The sequence below is a fragment of the Lytechinus pictus genome, chromosome 13, assembly GCF_037042905.1.
Source record: "Lytechinus pictus isolate F3 Inbred chromosome 13, Lp3.0, whole genome shotgun sequence".
NCBI lineage: Eukaryota > Metazoa > Echinodermata > Echinoidea > Temnopleuroida > Toxopneustidae > Lytechinus > Lytechinus pictus.
The window spans coordinates 14,491,691-14,511,469 of record NC_087257.1 but is presented as its reverse complement, the minus strand read 5'-3'; the positions used below and the strand labels follow the sequence as shown (position 1 = coordinate 14,511,469).

At 36.6% G+C, this 19,779-nt stretch overlaps 1 protein-coding gene across 1 annotated transcript; it reads left to right on the top strand.

The window, feature by feature from the left end:
- The first annotated feature begins 863 nt into the window (after window positions 1-863).
- Window positions 864-19,557, top strand: LOC129275042 (actin-related protein 2/3 complex subunit 2-like). The gene is made up of 9 exons (XM_054911816.2): window positions 864-1,100; window positions 8,206-8,240; window positions 8,892-9,004; window positions 9,377-9,609; window positions 10,125-10,218; window positions 12,263-12,389; window positions 14,680-14,780; window positions 15,328-15,434; window positions 16,747-19,557. The coding sequence occupies exons 1-9, from the start codon at window positions 1,027-1,029 to the stop codon at window positions 16,769-16,771; spliced, it is 909 nt and encodes a 302-aa protein (XP_054767791.1). The 5' UTR covers window positions 864-1,026; the 3' UTR covers window positions 16,772-19,557.
- Window positions 19,558-19,779: the final 222 nt, after the last annotated feature.

Here is a 19,779-nt window from a genome sequence, read left to right as displayed (position 1 = left end):
AAAACCTTATTTTTCCACCTCTATGAACGTATATTAGCGTTTAATATTTCACAGAAAAATAGAAAATTTTATTGTTTTTCACCAAAACCTTCAAAAAATCCCCATTAACAGACAAAAGAAAATCCCCCAATATTTTTTTTAATCCCCATATTTTCAAAATTTGGGGATGGAAATATACCGTCGTCACTCTAACTGTACTCCAACATCGAGGGGCGCACGTGTGAAGCTTCGAAGCCGGCGCGCGGAAAGTAACTTTAAGATTTTCACCAGAAAATTGATAACAAGTCACTAAACTTTACAAATTAGACCAAGTGGCATGTAGACGAAATGAATGTTAGACTATCTGGAAATTAAACAAAGTTGAAATTAGCCGAAGTGGAAATTAGACCAAGTGGAAATTAGCCGAAATGGAAATTAGACCAACTGCACATTAGACCAACTGAATAATGGACCAAGTGAGGATTAGACCAACTGCACATTACACGAACTACAATATAGACCAAATGAATAATGGACCAAGTGAAGATTAGCCCAACTGGGCATTAAACCATTTGGCTATTAGACCAAGTGGTCATATACCAATTGGCTATGAGACCAAGTGGTCATTAGACCAATTGGCTATATATAGACCTTAAGTGGTCATTATAGACCACTTGGCTATTAGACCAAGTGGTCATTAGACCAATTGGCTATGAGACCAAGTGGTCATTAGACCAAAAGAGAATTGGACTAAGTGCATGGGTAATAATAGTCTGAATGTTGTTAGCCCATCTGACGATTAGACCAAGTGATATTAGACCAACCGTCAGTAAACCTTTATAATCACCCCCTAGCAAAAATAAAGGACTTATCGCCCTCTCGTCAGTAGAGGGCAGCAAACACAACTTGTTTTCACTTCCTTCTATTTCTCTCTCGCACAAACGTGAAGTCGAGCGTCGCCCACCTTGAGAAAAAACACCTTTTTTCCCCGGAAAGTGCTGGAAGAATCTGAAAAGTTCTATTGGGTACTGGAGACACAGCATCAAGATGATTTTATTAGAGATAAAGAATAGAATAATCGAAGAGACACTTCTAAATAAATTCGAAGCAGCGGTAGCCGGGTGAGTAAGGAAGTGATTTGGGAATGGGTTGCCTCCCATCTTTGTGCGTACACTGGGGTCACGGTCCCATTCTGAGAGAGTCGTGTTGTAGGAAGTGTAACTACACTGCTCGTAGACTGTACTCTGTAATCTGTATGTGTCTAGATCAGCCATTCTCAATTACTTTTTTTGAAGCGCCACATTTCTTGTTGAGTATCTGTAGTGCGCCACTATATCCATTACACCAGCAAAGTATTTTAGAAGGGGTCTAGAGGCCCTTGGTGGGGGTCGAGGGGGCAGAGCCCCCAGAAGTTTTTGAATGTTAGGCCTTTTAGATTGCCCAGAGGGGCTTTAATTAATATCAACAGAAGAAATACGAATGCCAACAAACTACACATTATATTTATCAAAAGAAAAATGATTAGTGACTTTTTCACAACATACCAATGAAACAACTAGTTCAGACTGTTCTGCAACAGATCTATTGGCTGAAGCAAGTGGCGTAATGAGTAAAAAGAAAATGAGGGGGCTAAATATGGCAGCTGAAGCAAAAATGTTGAGCTTTTCAATACAAAAATCTATATTTTGACATAATATTAAGAAAACAATACAATATTCAACTCTTTCCCTTTCCTTTTCTCCCCTTGTCCTTGAAACACTAGGGGGCCCCAATCCCCACCCCAATCTGTACGCCAGTGGCTGAATTTACAGTCCCTGATTTTCAATGGGCCGAAAATTAGGCGTTGCACTGCACTAACGCCAAAAATTGCCCCCCCCCCTCTCTCTCTACAACTCGTGTTAAACAAGAGTACATGCAGGCAATCGTGGCAGGCAATACATCGAGCATATTTCACTTTTACAACTTCGGATTTTAATCGGCTTCGGAAAACAAAGTTTCTGCTTGTTATGTCCCTAATGGCCTAATTCATTATCTTTTATTATCAGGATGTCCTTTGAATATCATATCATTTCATATTTAACTCTTAAGCAAAACGTATACTCAGGAAATGCAAAATTACTCGCCGTAGAAATAGAAATCCTACAAGCGGGGCTTTCAAATCACTTGTGTGGCACATAAACTTTGTAGCATAGAATAAATAAAAAGAACACCATCGATCCTCCATTATAAGGATTATCGAGTGCTAAATTTGACAAAATTTGAGGAAATCAATAAGTACTTAAGTTTCAAGTAAAGATTTTTTGCTTTCTTTTTGTATTAAAATGATCACCAAATCCTCATGTTACTGGTATACATTTTTCTCCCCAATTTTTCCTTATTTTTTTTATACCGGCTCCCAAGCGCCACTCCACAAGGCTCGGTGCGCCACCATTTGAGAATTCCTGGTCTAGATCTAACGTTAGATCTACCAGTATAGTCACGTATTGTATTACCGGACACTATTATGATTCCGGACGCGCATATTACTGCGTTCTAAAACAAATTTGTACCGTAAGACTTCCGCAATTCGATTTCACAGAGCAATACATAGAACAAGATTGCAAAAACAAGGCAAAAAATCCAACTTTTACCTAATTATCTCTAAAAATGAAAGAAAATGCTTAAAATATCATATAACGTAGTTTTGTATTAACAATTGATATATTTTCTAACGGAAATATGGGCCTGATTTTGCCGAATTTCAATCTCGTCCACTCCTTCGATCGAATGATGAGGTGTGGTGAATTGTGGGTGATCATCGGTGGCTAGTTCTCAAGGGTTCCGGGACAGCCCGACCACCGGACAGCCCGACCCTGGACAGCCCGACCCGCTGCCCTGGACAACTCGTCCCGGTCGAGTTGTCCAGGGTTGGCTCTGAATCGGACAACTCGACCACTTGAATTCTTCTTCAACATTTCAGGTGAAGATTGAAAATGGTCTGATTTGCTTTATCAGAAGAGGTGCAGACTGCAGAACTTCAAATGTTATATGTTAAATTTTCTGTCGAGAATGTATTGTAGAAACATGGATTATGCGGGAAAATACTTTTGAAGTAAAGTTTGAAATTTTATTTCATGAAATGTTGAAGAAGAATTCAAGTGGTCGAGTTGTCCGATTCAGAGCCAACCCTGGACAACTCGACCGGGACGAGTTGTCCAGGGCAGCGGGTCGGGCTGTCCAGGGTCGGGCTGTCCGGTGGTCGGGCTGTCCGGACCCCGTTCTCAAGGTACCCGTGCGCGAGGTTTACCGTGAGTAGAGCCGTCGGCAGCGTATCGATAGAACTTGATAAGCGTCACGATACGAACGCGAGCATATTATTATTGGAAAGTGCCATGGAACATGCAGCTAACAAGACAAAATAGATAAGTTATCAAACACAAATTTATTACCAACATCTGCTCAGATTCGATATAAAAAAAAACAAATAATACTTAGAATTTACTCATGATATGATATAAGAAGAAAAAAATCACACAAATTTGCTCTTACATCATTATAATCAAGGATATCTTTACCCGTCCGGCGCGCGTCCGGAATCATGATGTAATTTGTCGCGCACGAAAATAATTGTTTTTCGTGGAGGGGTATGCGGCAAGTGCGATGCAAAGAAAATTGTTGGTAAATATAAAATAATTTTATCATATTCATAATTTTCATAATATTTGGAATAGCGGGTGTGAATTTTTCTTGATTGTATTTCCTCTAGTTGTCATTTTTAAAGCACTGAAATAAAGGTGTCCGGCAATAGGATACACTGCCATACCACGACTTTTACTAGGCTGAGTTGATAGTTTAGTTAAGTGTGTGTGTGCAGGAGAAGGTAGACAATGTTAGATTATATTAAACTTTAGGGTATTATTTAGACAGCTGGCAGCCGTCTGCATGTTGCGAGGAGTTTTTTAAATTAAACATTTTAATTTTTTTTTTAAATTTCTCCTCATACACAGACGGCTCGCTATCGTGCAGCCACCATTAGGGGGTTAATGCGAAATCCCCCCGACGGGGCTCATCGATTTTTGTCTTTATTTCTTAAAAATATATAAAAAGAACAAGATTATTATTCCGTTTTGGCCTGAAATGCACCAAAACAGAACGGGGAAAAATAAACTTAAAAGGGGAAAAAAATGGACTTATTCGGCTGTCGTGCAACTTCACTTCCCTGTTTTATCCGAACTTAATACATAACCATATGGCTATTGAGTCCTCTGTACAGATCGAGCTAAAACTTCGGTCTCTGTGTTTTGGTGAGTGGAGCCAACGGAGTTCAGCGGAACAACCAACATAAAAGAGACCGAAGCTTTTGGTCTATCCTGGTTTATGTTACCGTTCGTGTTCCAACTTCCATTCACTTCTGTCGTGTCTGTTTTTTATTTTGTCTGTATTTTTTGGGTGAAGACAAAAACTCAACTCCCAATTAATTAATTAGAGTATTACCTTATTACCGGATGTAGGCCCCTACTGGAAAAATGCAGAAAGCTGCAGCCAAGTTTCCAGGCATTAACTTAACCGGCAGGGTCTTTTTCTTATATTTTTTAGCGTTACTAAAGTAAATATACTATCAACATTGTTCATTAATATTATTCACTTTAATTTCTTATTTTCCTATGCCTATGATAATTAATATGAACATATACTTATAGTTATAGGCCTAGCAATAGCATGTAGGATGGGGGTCAGGTGTCCGGACACTATATTTTTGAAGCCATCTATTTTGTCTTTGGATTACATTAAAAATATGAATTCAGTAGTTGTAATCATCTTCTATTTTGTTCTCTATAATATTTCCTAACATTTGTATTAAAAATTGATGAAACTTCGTTTGTATATTTTTCCAAATTACTTTCTAAAATTTATCGTCCGGACACACAACTTGTCAGGACACATAACAACAGGGTATTCATGTACATAGAAGTGCAGGAAATACAATATCATTGCATGGTGAATGGTAAATCAAATTAGCTTAGCCTGATAAAAATAGCTTGCATGGTGCAGTTAGGACCCCTTCCACATCGGTCAACGAAATCTGGAATTGTTTGAAAAACATGGCAAGATTTTCATTAGCGAGTTTTTGTTTCATGATTATTTGTTCTTGTTGATGATCTTCAGATTCAGGGATGGCACGTTTGAAACGGTGTGTTTTATAATTGACCCTTTTTTTTTTACCAAAAAAAATGTGATTTAAAAACACCTAATAGACTTGTGTGTTGTATATTTACATGGATGTGATTTTAGATGAATGTTTTTTTAATATGGCAAGTTCCCCCAAGTCTGCGCAGTCCCCCTTCGTCTGTGCACACACGTATCTGTGCGATTCTAGTAAAAGAAGATACGCAACAAACACAGACTTTACACATGTATGCAATACGTAGACATATATTCATTAAAAAATCCAACTCAAAATGGTGGAAAAATAATGAATTTTGGGCATTTCATGTGATGGCCTCGCAATGCATCTCCTTACTCATCAAAATCCCCGAATCGTGTTCAAAGTGAATGGGTGCGCAGCCTGGGGTGCGCAGACATGGGGTACCATTTTTTTTTAATCTGAAAATGACTGCCCGAGGTTTTTTCCAAGAAAATCTATATTTCTGTCAAATTTGTATGAGATATTTGGTACACTTATTCACATAATGAACATTATTATCTGAAAGATTTTGTGAAATAAAAAGAAATTTATGTTAAATTTTAACTCAAATTGTTAGGTGCGCAGACTTGGGGACCACCATCATACTTTTATTTCTTAAGACAAGTGGTGTTTTATTTTCTTCAAACTAACTAAAATTCATTCTCAACACCACTCTTTTTCTCCTCTTTCTCTCTGTCATTTTCTTTTCCTCCCTGTTCAATTGTGCACATAAATCCATATTAAGAATATTCTCATTTTAACAAACATCTGAGCATTGTGCTCACTTTTTGGACAGGGAAAGAAACAATAAATAAGCTCAAATACATGTACATGTAATAGGAGTAATTGAATGAAATGGAGGTGTTGCACAAGCAAAATAGTGAACAAATAGACTTTAAAAATGACATCATACTCTTGAAGTACACACCAAAGTAGGTGAAACTTTGCGCTTTGTAAATATGAAGAAAAGTGCATGTACTTTATATAGTATAAGATAATCAGCTAGTAAACCTTAACAATATCAGGGGACCTTAGTTTTTAGGACTTAGTAATTTTGGGGGAAATATGAACTTTTCTGTTGGAAATTCATTAACAAAAATTGTAGTCAAACTCTTTCTCAACACCACTCTTTTTCTCCTCTTTCCCTTTCCCCCTTAAATTCTTCTCCCTTTGTAGTCATCTCTTACTTACTCCAAAAATGTATTTGAAATATCAAGAGCTGCATAGTTTAATTGATGTACAGAAAATTGCATCATCCGTTGGAAAAAAAAAAATAAATAAAATAACTATTTAAAACTTTTAACCCCCCCTTTTAGGGGGATTCATATAAACACATTACCAAGACTCTTGTTGCTCAAGCTTTTAACTCTTTGCCCGCCACGGACGACTCGCGGCACATACAGCGGACTGCCATTGACGACTCAAGTCACAGTTTGCACACAATGCATACGGAACGCATTTAATTGTAATTGTGTGCACACACATACAATAGCGACGCGTGTATTGCATTGTTTACGAATCTAGTTTTCGTGTTATAGCTTTCACCGACGTTGTTTACATAGAGATTTTTCGCGTAAAATTGAGTTTTTTTAACTGCTTTAGGATATATTTCGATGAGCTTTCAATAGCTTGCACTGCTTTCCTTGTAATAAAAGAATGATACAAATTGCCACCTCCCTATAACAATAAGGGGATCAAAGTATCAATAGACGGGAAGTCTTACAGGACGGGGGAAGTCTATTGAGAAGTAGCCGGGACAATTTCAATAGAAGAGTTTAGTTCATTGTCAGTTTACTCTTTTTGAATTCCCCATTTCAATCCTAAACTGCTTAGCTCATAATGACCATAAAGACATGGATTTTGGTATGTAATGAAAGCTAAAGAACACATCTTTTCAATGGACTAACTTAGAAATTTAACCTTCATTAGGAAGTATTGAATATAAGAGGTATAAAATACCCTCCTAAACGAAAAATTGGAAACAGAATGTAAAGTTAAAATTCTCAAAATCTATGATTTTATACATAGCAAAAATGATACCATTGGCAAGGGTATTCATTTCTCTAAAACTTTGCTACACAATTTTTTTTTAATACGACAAACCAGTAAAAAGTTATTGCGAGTTGAATAAGACAGTGCACGCAAACCCCCTCTGAATGTGGCACCCCAAAATTAATGTGGCGCAGGGGGGATAGTGTACGTGGCGGGCAAAGAGTTAATAAATCCCAATTCAAAATTTCACAAAGAATCAACCGTTACACTAAGTGGCCACTCTGCCCACTGTAATTTTTTTTAAAGATTATAAATAAATGTAAATTATACAGTGTAGATGATACTTTAGCTTAAATAATTCACACTGTTAGCCCTTTACATAAGCTTTACACATGCTGTAAAGCTCTGACCATTCCTCTCTCATCTAAATTTTTAAGTGCAAATTTACAATTATGATTGGAACACTAGCTGAATCAATGAATTAGGTTTTGAATTCTGGACATCGTACAAAGTTACTTTTAAAAGATAAGTGCTGGTTTTGGCAACAATCCAACATGAGTTTGAACAGAATCCAATAAAGTGATTAACTGACCACCCGAGTGTTGTGCAGTAATTAGTAGAAAATATGTGTACATGTATGTACTGAGAAATACATTAATAAGCCTTTGATAATAAAAATAAGTCTTTATCCAAGCTAAAAAATACCCTGCCCCACATGTGCCAATTTTCTAATGGTATGTACTGCCCATCGTCCCGAAGGAGGAGCCCATCGGGCAGGATGTGCGCCGACGTTATTGCATGGAAAGAGAAAGTGCCTTAGTTTTTGCTTTGCAAGTGCTCTATTTGTTGTGGTCATCAGTGTGATCACCAATTTCAGTTTAGAATTCATGATTTCACACTTCAATGAACACAGAAATTAGCTATAGTATTAATGTAGCTTCAAACTGCCTTTATGCAGAGTCTACATCCCAATTCCCTGCTTTGAGCTACATGTATATTCAATGTTCTAGGGATTTTACAATTATCTGTATGACCTTGCTTTTTAACTCTTTCACTGTCTTTTCTTACAGAGGAAAACCAGATGGAATTGACATTAAAATAGCAGGTGAGTTTGGTTCTCTCCCTTTCTACTGTATCTAGGTTATAAAATCTGTTACAAAAGAATATTTACACCGAAATTAAGCATTCTGGTAAATGAACTTTGATAATGTTGGGGGTATTTGTGGAATTGTAATCATAACTTTAAAGTTTATGGATCTAGTTTATGAAACTTGGACACAAGAGTAACCATGTGTCCCTGAATATCCCGTTTCAGGTCACATGACCAAGATCAAAGTTCATTTAAGGTCAATGAACTTTGGCCGTGTTGGGGGTATTTGTTGAATTGGCATCATAACTTAGAAAGCTTATGGATCTACACATAGTTCATGAAACATAGACATAAGGGTAATCAAGTATGAATGATTGTCTTGCACCCATCTAGGTAACATGATCATGGTCAAAGGTCATATTTGGTCAATGGACATAGTATTTTATTATCATATGAGTGTTTTCTTTTGTGAATAATTATTCAATAGCTGTTCTCAGAGTCAGCACTGTTGCTATATTGAATAGCGTAATGCGATTTGGCGAAATGGATAATGGCGAGACTGCCACAGGCATTCCACTTGTTAGATTGTAACAACAACTTGCATAATTATTTATGTTCATGATTCCAACTATCAAAAATTTCTTTTTATTCATTTTTTTTCTTCAGATTTCGATGGAGTTCTCTACCGCATTTCAAATCCTGATGGGGACAGATCAAAGATTAGAGTCAGTGTCAGTCTGAAATTCTACCAGGAATTAGAAAAGCATGGAGCAGATGAGGTTAGACAAGCTTTTGCTAATAAACAGTTAGATTAAAGAAAATGAGCCATTTCATCGGAATGGCTTCATTTTTGTAACATACTAGAAATATAAAAAAAATGCTTAACATTTTAAAAACATTTAGACTAAGCAAATATTTTTCAGTGACAACTTGAGCAAGAAATTGTCCCAGTGAGGCTTATTAATCAAACATCATGATTTACATATGTATTGCAGTGACAGACCTGAGAGTCTGTTACCGATATATGAATGTGATGTCCATGTATTAATGTTGTTAAAAAAGTTATTGGAACTGCAACAAATCCAAAAGAGCGTGTATTTATGGCACAAGACTCACAAGACTGACTATTGTTGTTTGTTTTTTACTACTAGCTTCTTCAACGTGAGTACGGCAACCACATAACCACAACGGAGGAGGGTTATAGTGTCTCGATATTGTACGACCTCGACAACTTACCGGCCAATAAGGCGGAGGCGGCAGAGAAAGCGGCACTCTTGAAGAGGAATTGTTTTGCATCGGTATTTGAAAAGTACTTCAAATACCAGGATGAGGAGGTGGCTAGTAAGACCACAGCTGTCATCAATTACAGAGATGATGAAACAATGTAAGTAGGAGGATAAAACCAGGTGGGTGTTTCATAAAGCTGTTCATAAGTCAAGAGCGTCTTTAAGAATGACTGGTGTACCTTTCTTACGCTCTAAATAATCACCAATGAACATTTAATGGTCAATATCATTTACCACAAGAAAGGATCACCAGTCGCTCTTAAAGTCGCTCTTAACTTATGAACAGCTTTATGAAACACCCACCTGGCATGGAGCCAGCTGGGTTGACAAACTAGTTTTTAGGCACCGACTATCATGCACAAACAACACCCTAATATGGACTTGTATCCATTATTCATTATCCCAAAAATTTTATGAAATTCCAACATTTTTGCTCTGATCTTAGGGATGTATATGTAAAAAGCATGGTTGCACTCTTATTTAAAATTGACAAGTTTGGCATGGACTTGGCCTTAGATTCAGTGATAGACTACATGTATATTGTAAAAGTCTTGCAGCAGTGATATTAAAGAAAACTAAGCCATGTTATGTTGGTTCTTGTTGTAATTTGCAGGTACGTCTCCTCTCAAGGTGACAGAGTTACTGTAATATTCAGTACGATTTTCAAGGATGATGATGATGTGATTATAGGAAAAGTCTTTATGCAAGTAAGTAATAAGAAACAAATGTTGATGATTTGCTGATTGTATATGAAAAATAAATCAACATCCGACCCCCTTTTCTCTCGATTCTTTTTTCACTTCATGGACTGTTAAAGCCATTATAACTGGAGAGCTTTACGAAATTTCACATAGCAAGAAAACAGAGAGTGATCATTTCGGGGATGCCCCCTATGTAGGAGGTCGCATTTGCATATTCTATGGAATTGCCCGTTTTCTTGTATATTGAAACATATATATAGTAAAGAAAAAGAGTTGATATTTATTAAGAGCTACATGGTGATATACATGCATCTAAAATTTAACAAATAGTAGTAGGGGTGTGAGAGTTCAGATTTTTATCTGATTTCAGATTTTTTTGTTTTGATTTTCAGCTTGATTTCAGCTTATTTTTGGCTTTCCTCTGTACAAAAAGTATGGGAGCTCTTTCTATTTCAGACTTTTTCTACAAGTTTCAGCTTTATTCAGATCTTTTTATTTGTGACCACTCACACCCCTGTAGTAGAAGCATGTATCTATGTGGCAGGGAATGTATATTGCTGCATCATCATGGTTTAGTGGTTCGGATTCTTGTCTGCAATTCATGAGGGTTCAAATCCTACTCCGGGGGGGGGGGGGGGGGTGTTTCATAAAGCTGTTCATATTTCAGAGCGTCTTTAAGAACTACCAGTGAACCTTTCTTAGACGCCAAATAATCATCAACTAACATTTAAAGGGATGGTCCGGGCTGCAAATATTTATATCTTAATACATAGAGTAGAATTCACTGAGCAAAATGCCGAAAATTTCATCGAAATCGGATAACAAATAATAAAGTTATTGAAGTTTAAAGCTTAGCAATATTTTGTGAAAACAGTTGTCATGAATATTCATTAGGTGGGCTGATGATGTCACATCTCCACTTTCCGTTTTCTTATGTTATTACATAAAATCATAATTTTTTCATTATTTCATACTTGTGTGAATAATATGTCTCCCTTAAAATGAAATAAGTTGCAGCAATAAATATTTAATGCACTAACTCAGTTGTCAATTCAATTTTTCTAGTTCTTGGAGGAAAAATTTGAATAAACCTAATTTCATATAATAAAATACAAAAGAACAAGTGGAGATGTGACATCATCAGCCCACCTAATGAATATTCATGATGACTGTTTTCACAAAATATCGCTAAACTTAAAAATTCAATAACTTTGTTATTTGTTATCCGATTTTGATGAAATTTTCGGCATTTTGCTCAGTGAATTCTACTCTATTTATTAAGCTATACATACTTTCAGCCCGGACCATCCCTTTAATGGTGAATATCATTTTTCACAAGAAAGGATCACCAGTCGTTCTTAAAGTCACTTTTAACCTAGAACAGCTTTATGAAACGGCCCTCGGGCATTATTTTTCTTCAGAACAAATTTCATCCGTATTGTGATGCGCTCAACCAAGGTGAGGTACCGGTAAAGGGGTACATGGCAGGGCCTCATCTTTAAAGAGTTACAATTGATCTGATCAATCTCAAGTATATGGAAATCCATCAATTTCATAATTTTTTCTTTAGGAAATTTGCACAATGTCCTTTGAAAACAAAGAGAAGCATACTGAATTGACAACAAAACGGTGAATGTATGAATATACATAATTTCTAGAAAATATTTTGAACAAAGATTTATCTTAAGATGTTGACATTGCTGACATAGTTGCGATTGATCAGATCAATCACAACTCTTTGTAAGACAGGCCCCAGGTTGACATTCCTTGAAAATAGTGCAGAGGGTATACTATAAAAGCCACTCTACTATGAAGAGCTTTAAGAGGTACTTCTAAAAAATAGGTGACCGTCAACGTTTAGGTTCCCCCATATTTATTCATGGTAACAGTGGGAGAAAATTAGTATTTGAGCAGGTCAAAGTTTGAATTAAAATGTAAAGGTTGGCATGCTTTATTTTTTATGCCGTGCTGGGAAAGAAATCGCATAGTAACGTTTGATTTTTCATCTTAGATTTTATTCTATGCTTCCACGTGATTTATTCTCCCGTAGGAATTTAAAGAGGGACGTAAAGCAAGTCACACTGCTCCACAGGTCCTATTCAGTCACAAAGAACCGCCCCGTGAACTTGAGGGATCCAATGCAGCCGTAGGAGACAACATTGGATACATCACATTCGGTGAGCTCACAGTATTTGCAGTCATTCCTAGAGAAGTTTCGGAATTTAGAGGGTATTATATACCCTTTTCTCACAATGTTTTCTCAACCCCGGACTTCCGGTAACCCCATATTATCCTTAACCCTCAATCTCCCGGGGTATTCTGATTCTTGTCATTCCCGGGGGGGGGGGGGGGGGGGGGGGGGCCATTATGGCCCCCCCTTAAGATCTCAGCCGTGGATTGCGCGATCACAACGAAAATTTGCATGATGGTAGAGAATGACGTAATCTACGCAGTTGCATTGGTAAATTTCACTGAATTCATATATTTTTATTTTATATGAATTAATTATGCTAATTTATTCATGAAATCATACTTTTTGCTCTGATTCACTAAATAAAGCTCCTAGAATGCTATTTTTTGGTGAAAATATTCTTTATAGCATTCCTAACAATTGTGAATGAAAAAAATTCAGGTACCAAGACCGATTTCTTATGTATTTTATTGTTTTTTAAATTTCTTATGTATTTCTTTGTTTTTTTACTTTTTGTATTTTACTGTTTTTTCAATGGAAATCGCTCCAGACTTAATTCTAATCATAAACAAGGCAAAATTAATTAAGTTTGATCATTAAAAGTAGAAATAATGATACATTTATGAATTTTGGCCAAATACACAATTTGCATTGGATTTGTACATGAAATCACGTTTATGAGCAATTTTGGGTCTGACATGCACTAACATAATGTTGCGTAATGTCGTAACCGCGTACCCGGGCGTCACAAATTTGGTCTCAAAATTTGCGCGAGACTTGAAAGTAAAAAGTCAGTGAGCGGCGAGGTCAAAAAATTTTGCGCAGCAGATATATCGCAAAAATTGTCGAGGGGGGGGCCATAATGGCCTCCCCCGGGAGAATTAGGGTTAACCCCCGTATTATAATTGTTTCCTGTTCGCACTGGCCAAATTTTCTGCTAAGGAAAAATTTGCTTTTCTCACACAAAATTTAGTAATTCTGGATTGGTCGTAGCCATTCATCATTGCTTATCTCTGATTTGACAAAGATTGGACAACAATGCTGTTTCCATTGCCCTCTAGGGCATATATGATGGAGCACCGTCCTTGGCTTGGCCAAGTTTCTGTTCTCACAATGACTCTTAACCCATGACTTTGACATTAAACACCACTATTGCCCAGTCATCCCTGCTATTTTGCAGGGCAAGATAGTCCCCGTACTGTAGGTGGGGTTAGGCCCACTTTACCAAAACGCCATGAAAAATAAAAGTTGAGTAGGCCTCACCCCGGACTAACCCCTGTGGCTAACGTGTCATTAAGCCCCACCTATAGTATGGGGTTAAGTAATATTTTGTGTGTGAGAAAGGGTATTATTCCATGGCCATTGAAGGTGTTGAATGCCCATTTAATTGGCATCAATGTTCCTCTCATTGGCCATCTAAGGCTTGTGTGCTCTTTTTCATTTTCTACTTGTGCTGTAACTTAGAAATATGTCCTTGAAAAAAATGGCCTTGCCTTGCATAAGTTTTGAAATTGACGGCCTTAATCGCTTTGTCATAGGGCATATCAGTGCTATTAAAATACTGTGGCATGGATACTTGGATAAATAAACAGTAATTGGTTTTTAATTGGCAAGTTGTATTTGTAGCGTATTGGTTCTGATTATTGTCGGTAAAACAGTGGGTCATGTGATGGAACCGCAGCCAATACATGTTTCCTTCAAGAAATCTATCCACGTTGTGCTGCAGTCGACCCTTGTGAGGTGAATGGAGACCTGGTTGGATTACTTCCTTGAGTGTATTGAGTGCTGCAATTAAATGCCTGCTTGAGCTAAAGCAGGGGGGAAATAGTAAGGTGTGGTATCCTCTGGAAACAGTGCCATATAAATCCAGCTATAATCACAAGTGATACAGAAATATATTTTAGATCGATCTAACGCAGGTGGGAAATAGTTAGGTTTTGTACCCTCTGGAAACAGTGCCATATAAATCCAGCTATTATCACAAGTGATACAGCAATTGATTTTAGATCGATATCTATTATATTCAATTCGTGCAGGCAAGTCATACAAACTCATTAAACATCAAACCAAACTTATGCCCTAGCCCCTCGGATAAGTTCATGTTAATTATAATGATATTTATACTCACCTTTAGTGAATTTTCTTGTGGTTGGAATTCTTCCTTAAAGAAGTATTGAACTATGCACAATTAAAATCTTTGCATCTCTGGTTTTGTTAAATACACACGTTTCTTCTATGTTTTAAATATTTTGCTTTCTGTTTATTTGTTCTTGTAGTATTGGAGAAACGTCATACAAAACAGAGTGCACGAGACAACACCATCAATCTCATCCATACGTTCCGAGACTATCTACACTATCACATAAAGTGTTCAAAGGTAAATGAAACCCCTGTAAATGTATGTTCTCTGCGATCGTCATTCATTAATCATCCTGCCCGAAATTCATCAAGGCGAACAAGTGACATACTCCAATTTCAAGATGAATGAATGAAATTAGCCCCAGAAGAGGAGCATGCTAGGCACTTTGTTACAATAATAAAATAACTCCAATATACTTTTTCTGTCACATGAAATTTGTCATGAGAAAATTTCAGTTTCGAGAATGAAATCTATTAGATCAAAACAAGTTTAGGTTTTTAATTCATTTTAATTTGGTGTACCACTTCTGAGAAATATCTTGATTCGAGTCCCAACAGAAATGATTGGGAAGAGTTGTGCTCCTGCCATACCGAATCGGCACTAATGATAATATAGTTATGTCAAAGTGCGAGGAATAGTTTTACCAGTATCGCATCACAATTGGTGATTTTATCTTTTCCCCAATAATTAGAACTGCTAAATAAATTTGAAGAGTAAGATTATCCTCTGAGGTTTGTTATCATTTTGTCGTCTTTGTTTTTCTTATTTGTTTTTTTATGAGCAGGCTTACATTCATTCCCGGATGAGATTTCGCACCTCAGAGTTCTTGAAGATCCTCAACCGAGCTCAACCAGAGGACCAGAGTCAGAAGACACAGAAGAAAACTGTTACGTAAGTTTACCCCTCTTACCCTGCCCTAACACTTGATTTCCTTTTATTTGCCTGTGTATGTTTCTTCTTCATGCCCCGTGAGGTGATTTAAATGTAGCACCCTAGAGGGTGAGATCAGAACAAATTTACTCTGGGATTCTTCGGATGCATTGTGATACTTGCACTTTTTTGTCGTTGGGACACTGCATGGAAAAAGAAAAAATACCTGGGATACGATCACATGACATCGCACAGAATTGCTTGTGACTCATGCCAACTGTGGTAACTTCACAGGACAGCAACACTATTTTAGTCACACTAGCAGATTTTGTTGTCTTCACTTGCATAGCTTACCTTGTATATGCTAGTTATATCAGAGGCCTCATTTCCCAAGGACAACTATAGTAACTTCACGGGCCTCATAAGTCGATCACAATTATTAATTCCTTTTCATCAGTAAAAGTAAAAATAATGATACTTAAATGAATTTTGGCTACATGCAGAACTTGCGTTTGATTTGTACATTAAATGCTGTTTGCCAGCAATTTTAGTTTTCTCCTTCACATCCAAAATGATTACTTTGGGAGATCATGCATTTGCCTGCGCAGCCCCAGAACTATGGAATAACTTGCCATATGAAATTACATGTAGATCTTCTCCATCAGTTGAAACGTAGACCGAAGACCTATCTTTTCCATTAATTTCAAAGCAATTTTTGCTCTCAGATAATCAGATGAAAGGATTTGCAGTAAATTATAGCATCTGTCACTGAAAATCACAGATAAAAACTTTCATGACATGGGGGGTGTTTCACAAAAATTTAAGTATGACTTAGAGTCGCACTTAAATGCCTAGTTGCGTTCGTTATAAAAGGCATGACCGCATTGGTCAGATCATGCCAAGAGGATGCGCACTACTGTGTATCAATCAATAAGATTGCATGTAGCATATCAGGTATGCGTTGGCATTTAAGTGCGACGCGAAGTCATACTTAAATCTTTGTGGAACACCCCCATGGTCCCGAGGTCCGACAACATTTCACCTGTGACAATTGCTCCGGGTTTAATTTCGTCTAAGAGTTAGGGCTAGGGTCGCAATAGGGTTTTATGTTAGGTTTAGGGTAGGGTATATTGTTAAAAAACAGGGTTGAAGTTGGTCATTCGATTAGTGTGTGGAATTTACAGCAGAGCAATTGTCGCCAGAGCAAATGTCATGTTAATGGTCCCGAGGCATTCAGCATGCTTGAGTAATGAACGATATCCTCAGAGATAGCTCAAATCTAGTCCATCTAAACGATCCTTTTGTTGTTTTTTCCATCTTTTCATTTCTGCAGAGGAAGAACCTTTGTCCAACAATAGAATCATCAAGCATCACAGAAGAATAACATTACTAGAAAGATTTTAGAGCCTGAGAAAAAGGCCCCGTAACACAAAGCTCTGCTAGTAATCACAAAATAACTTTTTGCAAGCGATTGCATTAACCACAATGTACAATCAATGATGAAAATCGATTGTATGATCTGGGCCCCCCGTCTTACAAAGAGTTACGATTGATCCAATCAGTCGTAACTCTATGGAAATCCATCAGTGTCATAATTTTTTTCTACAGGAAATGTGCACAATATCCTTTGTAAGCAAAGAGAAGCACAGTGAATTTTCAAGACAATGATGAATGCATGAATATACATCAAAGCTAGAAAATATTTTGAACAAACATGCATAATAGATGGTGGCCATCCAAAGTTGCAAGTGATCGGATTAATCGCAACTCTTCATAAGACGGGGCCCTGATCCTCAGCTTTGTGTTATGGGACCAGCTTGAGACTGATATACTCAGCGTGGAATCCATTGTCATTCACCAAATCTCACACTACAGCCCCTCCCCCCCTCCCCTCCCCCATCCAGTACACATGCAATCTTGCCCCGTGCCATCTTGGAATACAAACTCTCTTGGAGTTTGTATTCCAAGTTTTGTGACGTTTGAACTGTTCACGGTTATGCTTTGAGCTCTCCAGCCAAAGCTTGCTTCAAAGTGAGTCAACATTGCCCCTATCTGAATTTCTAAGACTCTTTCGGGCAAATTTACTTTCCACTCTGTATGCAAATACCCAAGTGTTTTGTTCTCATTAGCAAAAGCTTCATGCTTCTTCATCATTGAATGATGTAAATTTCTGTTACCACCTTAGTTCTTTCTACGTGCATAAATAAGCAAATTTGGTTATATCTAATGAATAACAGTAATGCATCTCATTGGCAATATTAGAGTCCTAGGTGTGAGCGAAATTCACATATTGATAGGCAAAATAAAGGGGAGATGGTTTCATTGTTTCTCATTCATCATGGGAGTGAGCCAATGCATTTGACAATTGAGTATATCGTCGAAAGAAACAGCAAGAACGTGTCTTAGATAGGAGAGAGAGGGAGATTTCTCTCTCTTTTTAAAAAATACATTTCTTGGACAAACTCTGACCAAAATATGATCTTCCCTGTCTAGTTGCTGGCAGAGACAGACGGAGAGAGATTAAGAGATAATTCATTTATCCATGCAGCTAGTATGTAGCAGGAATATCTAACTTGTCTCCATTTTCATTTTTTAATATGTACTCTTGGAGAAAAGTTCTAAATTCACCAAAATATTATCGACCATACACTGAAGGAAGTAGATTGGAGGTAGAAAACACTAGGTATGATCCAAGTAAATTTGTTTATATCATGTATCTACCGAATTGAGCTAAATTCCAAACATTCTGAATATATATTTTGCAGTTTTTTTGTTGTTGATGGAGAGTATTGTACAGTGTAAAATGAGTCTTGATAGAAAATTATTATATGAAGTTTTGAACCTGAACCCTGATTCATAAAACTCGCTCTTTGTCGTTAAAAAAAAAAAATATTCAACCAATCGTAATGATTTCAGGGTCCTGTTTCAAAAAAAATTATTACAATAATTTTTCAATAACAGTTTATAGCTACTGAGATCATGCAATTTGATTGGCTGATAGTAAACTTGTGATAGAAACTGTGCATAACAAGTCTTAATGAAACAGGGCCCAGAAGCTCCTGGTAATGGTTTTAATTTGATTTTGGGTTTAATAAATCATACTAGTATTCCTTTCGGTAGCTTCAAAACTCTTGATGATGCTAGAGTTTTCTTTATATACATGGAAGTAATCATCTGATTTTCTTTCATACCTTTTTTTTTACAACAATTTGTAATTCAATCTTTGATGACAAGTTTTGTGAAATAGGGACAGGATATTTCTAGTTCAATGACTTCTATTGGGTGCTAGGTTTAGCATAAATTTATTCTGGCTAATTTTATGATTTGTTGAATTATGCTGATTGATGCATCGTTGTATCCAGTCTTGTACATAATTTCTGGATCTGCTAGAATTAATTTAAGGACTTTCCCAATCATATAACAAATATGAGATATTTATGAATATTCTCTACAAGATGTTCATGTGAACAATTTATATGGGCTTCATCCATATAGTACATATAGCACTAGCAAGCAAGCTCCTTTATGAATTTATCAAATAATATACACTATAGCAGTGCATTCTAGTACTGCAATATATTCGTTATTACATATTATCAATCACTTTCAACGGTATATTGCAGCACTTCCCCCTTTTACATATGAAAAGTGAGATTATGGGAGAAAGTCGTACTATCATTATGATTATTTTTATGATTGCATAAATCATGAGAAAAGAATTTAGTCGGAATGCAAATTTAGAATACTTCTTGGAGCACTACTTATGTTTAATACCATTTTGAAACATGCATTTTTTTTATAGAACTTATTCTTTTTGACGCAGGTTTGTAATGAACCTGATGCCAATGAAGCCAATCAGAATCTGGGTAGATACATGTAACTTAAGTAATTTGTAATAAGTATATTGTCCTAAATTTTCCGTAGGATTTAACTTCGTGATAGAAGTTTTGAATGACCAATTGTAGATATTGATAGTTGATGCATTAATAAAGACAAAATATTAATTGAAAAAAAAGTAAGAGAAATTAGTCAAATGTGGTATGCCTTTCATCGGGATGATTATAATGTACACTATTATTATTTCAAAGATTAATCAAACACATTGTAGCTTTCATATTAAATATGTATCAGAAGAAATTTCTCACTTGACGCTTGTCCTGTCATATTTTTTCTTCATTATTTTTTATTGTTTTGAAGAGAGCATACCTCATCTTCATTGTGAAGATTACACATATGGGGCATTGCAAGAAACTTGTGATCAATTGCAAGTCTATTTTTGGTCCCTAAAACAATCACACGTCTTGCAATTGATTGCAAATTGGTGATTAATTGCCAATCTGCTTAACCCTAAGAAGACTGGGGGGGG